Genomic DNA, 11,108 nt, shown 5'->3' on the forward strand with positions numbered 1-11,108 from the left:
ATAGTAGTCCGAATCTTTCTAATTTAAACAATGCTTGTGGGTAGTATTTTTTTATAAAATTTTATTATCTATAATAATATCTTCAGCAGTTATCAAAGTATGAAATGTAATTTGTTTGATTTTATAATTTTTACATAACACTAGAACTACACATATGGGTTAGAATATATAATTTATCTAATTCTTAAGTAGTCATATCATAAATAGATACGACTATAATTTACACTAAACTTTTGTAACAACTGGATGAAAATGTAATTTATATTAAGCTTTGGTAATCGTATCACAAATGGGTAAAAATGCAATTTAAATTACGGTTTTGCAGTCATATCATGTCCCAAATGGGTAAGAATGTAATTTACATGAAGTTTTTAAAGTCATATAACAAATGGTTAAAAACGTGGTTTGCATTAAATTTTTGTATTCAATTCACAAATGAGTAAAAATGTAATTTAAATTAAGGTTTTGTAGTCATATCATATCACAAATGGGTAAGAATGTAATTTACATTAAGCTTTTATAGTGATATCACAAATGGTAAAAATGCAATTTGCATTAATTTTGTAGTCATAACACAAATGGGTAAGAATGTAATTTACAGTAAGCTTTTGCAGTCACATCGTTTTTTATTTCTACCTTTTCAAAATATTAAACATTATGATTTAACATTATGATATAGGAATCTGCTCTAGGTGTTTACGCACTATTGTATTGTTTTGCAACATATGAATTGAATAAATTGTAATGCTACAAATTTTAAAAATAAAATTAGATAAACAACCTAAATGAAGTCTAAACAGGTCTTGGAAATGGGTGAAAAATATGATTGTTGGCATATTTATTGAAAAATTACATCTTTATTTAAGTTACCAATCGCAGTTTAAAACTATTATTTCAATTACAATTCATTTCCAGCTAATATTTTAATGTATGTATGTTGCCCTTAATTTTTTTTAAAAGTTTTTGAATTTTATTAAAATACTTCTCAAGGTTATTCATTAATATCTGTAATACTTGTAAGTAAAACACTTGAAAATATTAAAAAAGAAGTTTAAAAAATACTTAATGTACAATTTACTCATAATACTTTATTGAAAGATAGAAATTACGAGGGTACTACGCTTTGTATTAAATATCTTATAAAGTGGGAAATAATTATGAACTAAAACTTTCAGAATACTCGGTAATTTTGCCAACATTTTAAAAGCATTACCGCGAGAGATCTGGAACCAAGTAAATTTTCATATGAACTTTTTTAATCATTTACATGTAGCTGGTGTGGAAAATAATCTTAAATCCAATTTCCCAATTCAAGAAACAGACATTAAAATAAAAACTTACCTACTGTTTGAAGAAATTTTTCCCAAAAGGGGAGAAAATTAGTAGCTTTTTTTCTTTACTTCAAACAAAAGTTTTTTTTGCCCAATAAAATACAAAAAAATTTCGAAATATATTACTCAAATTTGTTGGAGCTCCTTTTGACATACAAAATTTTTCCCCAATAAAGATTCCAAAGAAAAGTATTAAATTTTTACATTTATTTTTCCTAGTTTTAGAGTGAGACCACTGTGCCCCCAGAACCTCAAATTTCTTATCTGAAACAAATTTGTTCTTCTCATTTGCGTTTTTTTTTTTGAATTAGTGAACAGTCATATTGAGTTCATGCTAAATTTATTTTCTATTATTACTAATTTTTCTGCATTTTGCTTGTCTGAAAAATTAAGAGTTTGAACACTTTTTTTATTATTATTATTATTTTGTATTGTTGATTTTCAATTACGAGATGAGAGTATAATTCTTTATAATGGAAAAGTTCTACAATATAGCAGAGAATGCCGCAATAAGATATTTATTTTTTATTAAATTTTATTAAACATTTTTCATTATACATATTATATTTTTTTACATATTTTATTTTTATTATTATATATTTCTGTATTATTTATTTCATCATAATATTGTATAATATACATTATATTTGTATTATATCTTAATCCTTAGAAAATTTTTCGTGTTAAAAATTCATACGTTTTATTTGCACTATCATATATTTTGTATTTTATTATATATTATATTTGTTAAAGTCTTTTTTCGAGTTTGAAATTATATAAAATGATTTTAGTATTTAAGTTTATTATTTAATTCCAATAAAGCTAAAATTTATTGTAAAAAATGTTAATAAACAATTTAAAAAAATATTACTTTCTTATCACACGAAAATGTTCCATGTGGACAGTGGTTAACCAATGAAACCACCACCCTCCTTGTGGGACAATGAATCAGAATTTTTCTTAAGTGTAATTTTCATTCTTAGACCCTATGCATTATAATTAGTTGCTCAATTTTAAAAAAATATAAAAATTTGTATTCGCTTGCCTCAAAGGGATAAAAAAATTTAACCAAAAAGCGTAGAAAATTAGTAACTGTGTATAACTTTTATTTGTTATTTATATAAAAATTCATCATTGATAATATTTTTTTAAATTCAAATTAAAAAATAAATTATTCGAATTTTTTTAGTTTAATTATCAATGCGCGTTAAAAAATATATATCTGATTTTTATTTGAATAAATTAATGTATATCTTTTAATAGTCTCAGTTAATAAATTGATGCAAATAAATGGCGTTTATTAAAGAGGCTCTCTATTAGAAGGAGACAGGAAAATGTAGACATCAGAATTATGAAGCGTTTTTCTTTTCATCTTTTGAGTAATGAGTGAAAGATAAATTTATTCGATCCAGTTTAACCTTGATTAAATTAAACGGAAACACAAACTGAAACTTTTGAATAGCAGAGAATCTGATAACCTTTATTTACTCTTTCTCCCGTCTGATTTCGTAATCAGTTTATATGCATCATTTCAATGCTGGTTTTCTAACTGTGAGGATATTTAACTGTGCTTCTTTTTAAGTTTTCGAAAGCCTAATTATGTCAGAGTCAACTGAAATCGTGAACTATGTGACAAAAAGCTACCTGGCTCAAGAATACATAGCTGAATGGGAAGTTGATAAACTTTCTAAATTAGGAACGAAAAGTATTCGAACCCCAATATTTTGCCCGGTTCCGAACGTGAACATCAAATTCTGTTTCGAATTATGGTATCAGATTATCAAGATGGCAAAAAAGGAACGTGATGTGTCTTGTTTTAAATTGGTGTTGTTGAAATTGGAAGATTGCGACACGCCATCTCTGAAATTGAAAATTGACGTTTCAGTTAACTACTCGGATAATTCTGTGTACAAAGAGTATAGTAGTCCGATTAGTATTTCTGTCGAAAATATCGATACTGTAGTTTGTGCCGATGCTACATCGGAATTTTACAATTACTCAGGTGGGTATTATAATGAAGCTGTGCACAAAAAACGAATGGTGAGTGATAAGTTGTTTATAAAATTTCACACAAAATTCTATGGCCATTTAAGCTCGCCAGCAGAGTATCATCGAAAAATGGATAAGCTAGATAATTTGAAAAGCTTCGTGAAAGATTTCAAGTCCATCTACATTTCAAAAGCTTTCAGCGATGTAGTGTTTGAAATTGGTAGAAAAAAACTGCCAGCTCATAAATCAGTACTGGCAGCTCATTCCCCAGTTTTCCTAAAAATGCTTGAAGATGATTTCGAGGAATCAAGAACAAACACGATCACAATCAGGGATTATGGTTGTGAAACATTCGAGAACTTCTTGAGATATTTGTATACCGGGGAAATAGAAGACAAGACATGGATTTCCATGAAAGATTTGTACATTCTTTCTGACAAGTACGCTATAATAGCTCTGAAACAAGATTGCGCCGATATCATCGCTTCAAACATCAATATTGATCAGGTTTGTGAAGTTTTGGAAATGGCGTATTTCTACGATGATCAAAAATTAAAATGTGAAGCCTCTAATTTTGCTCTACAGCATTTTGACGAATTAGTATCCACAGAAAAATGGGCAGAATTAGTAACCAATGACCCATTGATTGGATATGAATTACTTCGCTTGCACAACGATGTTAACTCTCCGAAAAAATAAAATTCTAATACATATTTCTATATATTTCTAATATATAAGAAGAAATTCTTATACAATGATATTTTTTTAAACAACTGCTTGTGCTTTTCTTTTATAGAAATTTTAGACATCCATTAAAGAGTATTCATTATTTCAATTATGAATACTATTTGCATGCTACTATATCTGAATACCATTGCATATTAAATGTAAAATCATGTTAAGATTTTAATACTTCAGGGTTAAATTCGTGGTTTTTTGATAATTTTTAAGATGCGTTTTATCCGTAATAATTTAAACCATGTCTTTTATATAACTTCATGAATAAATAATAAGAATTCTTTATTTCTAATTTGAATATTATTAACACATTGCATTTTAATCACGTTGTTTAGATTTTTATGTTTTAAAATCTCCAAAAAGTTAGGCATTTACAGATATTTTTTTTTAATGATAATGAAAAAAATATTTGATTGATATGTTTAAAAAATGTAATATTGTATTTAACATTTATGATTTTAGAAAAACTATGGTTCAAACCGAATATGTTGTTTGTAAATTATAAACAATTTAATTGGAACTTAACTTTTTTTTAAAATAAAAATGTAATATTGTATTTAACATACGATATTTTTTATAATAATTGTGGTTTAAAACCCACATATTGAGAAATCATAAAAAAATTTCACAGCAACCTAACTATTTCACTCTAATAATTTTTTTTATGATTCATTAAGAAAAAATTAAATAGAAAGAAGTATGTTACATAATGCGTTAGAATATATTTTAGTAAATAAATGTGTTTCAAAAAATTAAAATATGATTTATTTTTTTGAATTTACTATATTTTCTTATGCATATTTATTTTCTTAAACGCAAAAATTAATATGAAAATAACAGACTGTTTACAGGTCTTATGATGATTATTATCAAAAAATCTTATGATTGTTATCAAAAGATTAAATTTTTTAAAAAATAAATCTGTTGACCAATTTATAGTAATAATCTTGCACTAGGAACAAAGTTCAGCAATGATAATATATTTCATTTCTGTGAATCAAAAAATAATGATTTACGTATAAAAACATACAAAAAAATATATTTAGCATGCATATATTATTTGATCATAATAACATATTAGGTGGATTTATGTATTTTCTAAGAAAATACAATAATTGAAGTTAAAATAAACATGTAGATTTGAAAAATAATTTTTTTTCAGTCATTCTTGCTTTACAGTGATCTAGTACCAAAATAATAATACTAAATAATGATAATTTGAATAGTAGAAATAAATACTTTAGAAAGAAAAGAAAGCTGCTTACCTCTTTTCTTGTCTTGTTCAATTTACTCCAAGTAAGTGAAATCGATAAAATAAAAGCTTTTTATTTTAAATTTTTGGTATAGAAAAAAACTTATCAAATTTTGCTTATAAATAATTTTGCTTATAATAAAACTTATAAATAATTGTATTTAGTTTTAAAAACTATCATCACACATTTCTCTTTTTTTTAAAAAATTACTTTTATCTGTTAAAAAAAATGTACTCAAATTCTTATACAATAGAATTCTATTATCTGAGTTATCAAAGATATAATTTTATTAGCTATTTTGTTAATCCGATTTTGATATTATTGCATTATAATTGTTTTCTTTTTTTAAGATTTTGCAATTAAAATTATATCACAATTTAATGATAAATTAAAACTGAAAAGTAATGTTAACATAAAAACAAATAGCAACTTGCTTTAAAATACTCAATTCTACCTCCTTAAATGACACATGGTGTGCCAGCATAGAGGCACCACTGATAAAATTTAGGGATTCTCAATTGTTACCCTTATCAACAAATTCTCTCCTTTTTTTTTTTTATCCCTTAAGCAACTTTCTTATGTAAGAATAGGAAAAAAAAATCATTCAACTGGCTCATGGCGCCATCTATCTTTGAGTTGGGAATGCATATTTATCAAAATATATCTAACATAAAAATATGTTTAACAAACTTATAATTAAGGTTAACATTCTCTGTAATTCAAGTCACAAAAAATATTTTGCACAAAAAACAACGTTTAAATTAATTTACGCTATGCATAGATTGTTCTAATAATCTGGGGAATATGCAATAAATTATGCCTTGACACTGAAACTATGCAAATACGACTAATTAAAATAGAAAATAAAATATTTCATTTATTTTCCATGTATTTTTATCTGTAATTTTCGATCGATTTTTATCTGTAGTTTGCTAAGAATTTTTATCTGCATAATTCAAATATTTTTTTAAAACGATGACTAAATAATATGAACAAAAAAATTATATAAGAACCGAATTGAATCAGACAAAAATTCTTTTATCAATGCAAAGAGAATATGAAGGAATATATACTCACAATATTATTGAAGTATGAACGTTGTTTTTAAATTTTTGTTTTAACCAGCTAGTGAAATTGTGGAATGGGATATCTTGTCAACTCTGTCACCCTGTGTTTACTTTCTTCAGAGTACCATCCTTGTCAATACTCAGTTCCTAAATACCCGTTCTGTAAAATACCTGTTAATTCGCACAGCGAAACTGTTACGTAAGAATTAGGCGAGAAATGTTATTGGCACATCAGCTTGAGTATTGAAATATTTTATATTACGAAGTCTAATGAGATAATTAATGTATTGAATGCTTATGAATTTTTTTTTTCAAAACAGGTGCGAAGCAATGAAAATATATAGATGATCTCAACCAATAAAGTATTTTGGTGATTAATCTATTAAATTAGAAAATTAAAATTTAATATTAATTACGATGTCACACAGAATAATGAAGCTCATATTTTCAAAATTAAAAAAAGGAAGTTTATTTTGGTGTTAGAAAAAAAAATTTAAATTTTTTTTATTTGTCCGAGAGTTATTTAAATCATCTTTAGCTGATAATTATACAAATAAGAAGAGGTCGTTCAAATATTATGTAAGTATTTATGGGTTGAAAAGATTTTTTATTTTTCTTGAACGAGATTTCTTTGTTAGATGGACGAGATGGTTAATTCCCTTAAAAAACGTATTGTCCAGTTGTTATCGCGAGAAATTACCATTAAAATACATATTGTAAATCTCGAGCCAAATGGCAAGTAGATTATTACATTGACTGATTATTACTGATGGCTGATCGATTATTCACTTTTACCGCTTTTGGTAATTATTAATGATAACTGGCGACATTTAATGTTAATCGATTATTTACATTGATGTTAAAATCTCGATAATATTGTTTAATCTTTTTACTGAAACAGTCAAGGGACTTGATCAAATTTGAATGATCGCTTGATTAATTGTTGGCCTTCTTTCTTTAGGGAAATGACCCCACAGAGTTATTATAATAATATTTGCCTTGAATTGATCATAACCCTTAGGAATTTGATCAAATATTCGTTTTTATCATTTCTCTGCGACATGTTAATCAGCAATGCTCTCAACATAAGCAATGTATTTAAATGTCTATGCGTCAATCAACCGTGTGTCTATTAGTCACCTCCCTTCCTATGTAGTTTTAGAGTATTTGTCAAAATTGACATCGATATAATAATATAAAATTTCATCGAAAATATAAATGCCGTATGTAATCTTAAGCCGTATTTACCTTCTGTCTTCTGTTATCAAACATATATTGATGTTTGTAATATTGCCTACATAATTGATGATTAGTCAGATTTCTTATAACAATTTTTTTCCTCGCTCAAGCGTTTGCGACTCCCAATGTGTAAATGTTTTGCTTTTACGTTTAATCCTTTTCGGTCATATGATTGCTCTTATTTAATGTCGTTTCTTTTATTGAATGACAAAAAAATACGTCCACGAAAGTTTAAATAATTATGTCTAACCCCTGGTGAGTATACTGCTTTGTTTGAGCAGCGGTGGCTCAGTTGATAGAGCGCTTTCCTCCCAATGACGTGAGAGAGGTTCAAATTCCGACAATGGATGGTCGATTCGAATTCTGTTCCCAGTTCTCACCGACAGCAGTGCTAATATGAAATATCCAGTGGTAAACGAATCATGGGTTCTCCTTTGCGTTGGGAGGTTTTCATGATTTTACCTCTCCATGTAACTCAAGTGCGGGTAAGTCCTTCACGAAGGCTAATTTGTCCCAGTGTTTGATCCAGGTGTATCTTTGTCTTCTGGGTTGAGTTCAAAATTACGAGGCTATGGAGTTGAACATAGGTAGACAAAAACTCAAAATTTTATCTGCAGCTCAACGCCGGTTGTAAAAAAATGCTTTTACTTCATTTTTGACAAGAATTTTAAAAATACGAATTTAAAGGAATGGATTGTGGAACACTCTCCATATAAATGCACTATGTGCAAAAAAAAAAGAAAAAAGAATATTTTTTCGATTTAATGAGTGAATCTTCTAGACAAAAAAAAATTAGGAAAAATACCTTTCTTTAAACTAGGGTGCGTAGCGTTTTTAAAAAGTGCTTAAAGGTGCTTATTTTCGATTTTCGTTTTTAAAAAACCTTTTAAGGTGCTTTTTTCATTGGGTGTTTTTAAAAAAGTGCTTAATTTTCCCTTTAACATTTGATTTTCGCTATGAATTGTGCGAAAAAAAAATAATAATAGTAATTCACATTTGTTCTATTCAATGTTTTCACAATTAATTCAACCCCAGTCTATTTTGGGCATATTGTCAGTCCGTAGCATATGAAAACGCCATTCATTTTGCATGACTCAAAATTTCATTATTTTTGACAATTGTCAAAAACAATGCCAAAAGTTTTTTTTTTTTGACATGATGGTTAAAACAAGATAAAACCGTCAGTTGTCAAATCTTTCCAACCCTGCCTAATAATATTTTTTTAAAGTGCTTAAAAATATTTTTTGAGTGCTTAAAAGGTGCTTATTTTTTGTTGAATAATTTGGCTACTCACCCTGTTAACGGATTCGGATTTTTGGCCTCGAAAACGTAATATTGAAAATATGGGTCCCATACCTTGTGCAGAAGAGCGCTCGAAAGATGAGTACCTAAAGTGTAATTTCACTTGCCCCATACTTCGCCACCTTTAATAAATCTTGTTTATAAATTTTTACAAATTTCTCTAGAACTATTCAATTTCCTTTAAAATTAAATTTGAATTTTGTCATTTTAAATTTTGTAGATTAAATTTGCTTTTAAAATTTATATACCTACCAATGTAAAATATATTCGTCTATTGTTTAGTATACATAATTATGAAAAGTAGTTCTTTTCGTCTCATCTTTTGACTAAAAAGTTTTGTAAATGTGTTCAAAATGTTTTGATTTGCCTAATCAGTTCCTATGATAAACTTTTGGTTTCATATTTTAAAGTTTGCTGCAAATTTGCATATTTTGAAGGTCATTAATTCAAGTCTGTAAAATGTATATTTATTAAGGGAAAGTAAGTTTTTTATTTCGCATTTTAAAATATCGTCTGCACTAATTAATAGACCTTCGAATCATTAATAGTTAGGGCTACTATGTGAAAATCCAGTCATTAAATCAGAATTAATTCAGAGTCTTAGCTATTTTATATTGCTCTCAGTACATTCTGTGTAATATTTTTTTTTTCATTTCTGACAAGGATTCTAAAAATATATATTAGAAGTAGGTTTGTGGAACATCCTTTATATACATTGGTGAATAATGTTTTTATTTAATTTCTCACAAAGTAATGTATATTAAGATACATATTATATCACTATATATAAGATATATATGAAAAAAATATATATCAAGAGTATTATTATATGGGATATGACTCGGAATTTTTTTTTTCTTGTAATTTTGATAGATCTTTAGGTCACATTAAATCAATTTTAAGTTAAACAAAAATTAAGAAAGCATTTGCAACAAATTTAAATCAAAAATAGAGTACATCGAAATATCATTATTTCAAAATTTCAGCGTTATAATTAATTCCATTTGTGATATTTTTTTTAAAAGTCTGCGTTTATATTTTTTATTATCTATTTACAATACTAATTAAAAACACATATTATTAAAATCATAATTTTTTTTTTGCCTGTTTGACCTTTGAACTATGTTTTCTTTGTAATCATAAATAACAGTAAATGTCTAAAAATTTAAAATAAAGTCGAACATTTATATTAATAATTATTTTTTCAGAATTTTATTATTTATTTTCCAATATCGCCTATTTCAGCCTATCGACTTTTAATTCGAATTATTTGGCAAGGTATTTCTACATAATTATTACAACCGGCGAAACAAAAATCGAGGGAAAAGCTTCCGTTATAAGTATTTTATCTTCATTAAGAAATATAAGTTACGAAATTATGTGTTATTTTGTACTAGAGTCTTATTACGCGTTATTTTATACCTGTTATCAGGATCATCCAAGTAGTGATTAAGTACACACCTCTTTAGTCAATCAATGCACGCATATTTCGTCCAGTGTGAAATTAATGGTGCTTGAAGTCATTTGATTATTCCAGAAAAGGCTTAATTGCTACTTCGAACTCTTATTTTTTTTCCTTGATAAATTTAATCAAAAAATATCTCCAAATTGAAGAACAGGTTCTGTCCATCTTTCTTTCTTTTAATTTCTTTTAGTATGTTTTTCACCGAACGCTTACCGAATTATTTTGAAATTATTTGATAGAAATCGAGTGTTTAAAATTAAAACAACATTCCAATTGCCACTTATAGGCTTTCAGCTTATAATAAAGATGAAAATGTCGTATATTGTAACTTTCAAATATAGACTTTGCTTTCATATAATTTAAAAACTACAGACTTAACCCTTTTTTTTTCTATGCAAAATCCAATGCTAAGATTTAAGGCGTCCGAAAATAGACCATGTCCTACATTTCTATTCAACGAAAATTTATGAGGGGTGCTTCATTGAAAAAATATTTTTTTTTGAAAATGAATTTTTAAATGTTTTCCTAGTATTTATTACGCTCAATAGATGTTGTTTTGGAGCTCTTTTCAGTTTCAGCTGACAAATAAATAAGTTTTGATGATTTTATCGCCTTATTTTCAGTAATTGAATCGATAATGATTCGTGCAATTTGCTGGTCGATAAGAATTCTGGATGCGGAATTCGTATCGAACAGCCATCCCTGGGATACGAACCCGGTTCAA

At 26.8% G+C, this 11,108-nt stretch overlaps 2 protein-coding genes across 2 annotated transcripts in view; one reads left to right on the forward strand and one right to left on the reverse strand.

Moving 5' to 3' along the window:
* LOC107440662 (uncharacterized) overlaps positions 1–6,543 on the reverse strand; it is a 47,195-nt gene extending 40,652 nt beyond the window's left edge. The window contains exon 1 of the mRNA XM_071180307.1: positions 6,389–6,543. The gene's annotated coding sequence lies outside the window, so the exon portion shown is untranslated. The remainder of the gene's footprint in view (positions 1–6,388) is intronic.
* On the forward strand, positions 2,931–4,019 carry LOC107445785 (uncharacterized). The gene has a single exon (XM_016060268.2). The coding sequence runs from the start codon at positions 2,931–2,933 to the stop codon at positions 4,017–4,019; it is 1,089 nt and encodes a 362-aa protein (XP_015915754.1).
* Positions 6,544–11,108: the final 4,565 nt, after the last annotated feature.

The sequence above is a fragment of the Parasteatoda tepidariorum genome, chromosome 4, assembly GCF_043381705.1.
Source record: "Parasteatoda tepidariorum isolate YZ-2023 chromosome 4, CAS_Ptep_4.0, whole genome shotgun sequence".
Classification (NCBI taxonomy): Eukaryota; Metazoa; Arthropoda; class Arachnida; order Araneae; family Theridiidae; genus Parasteatoda; species Parasteatoda tepidariorum.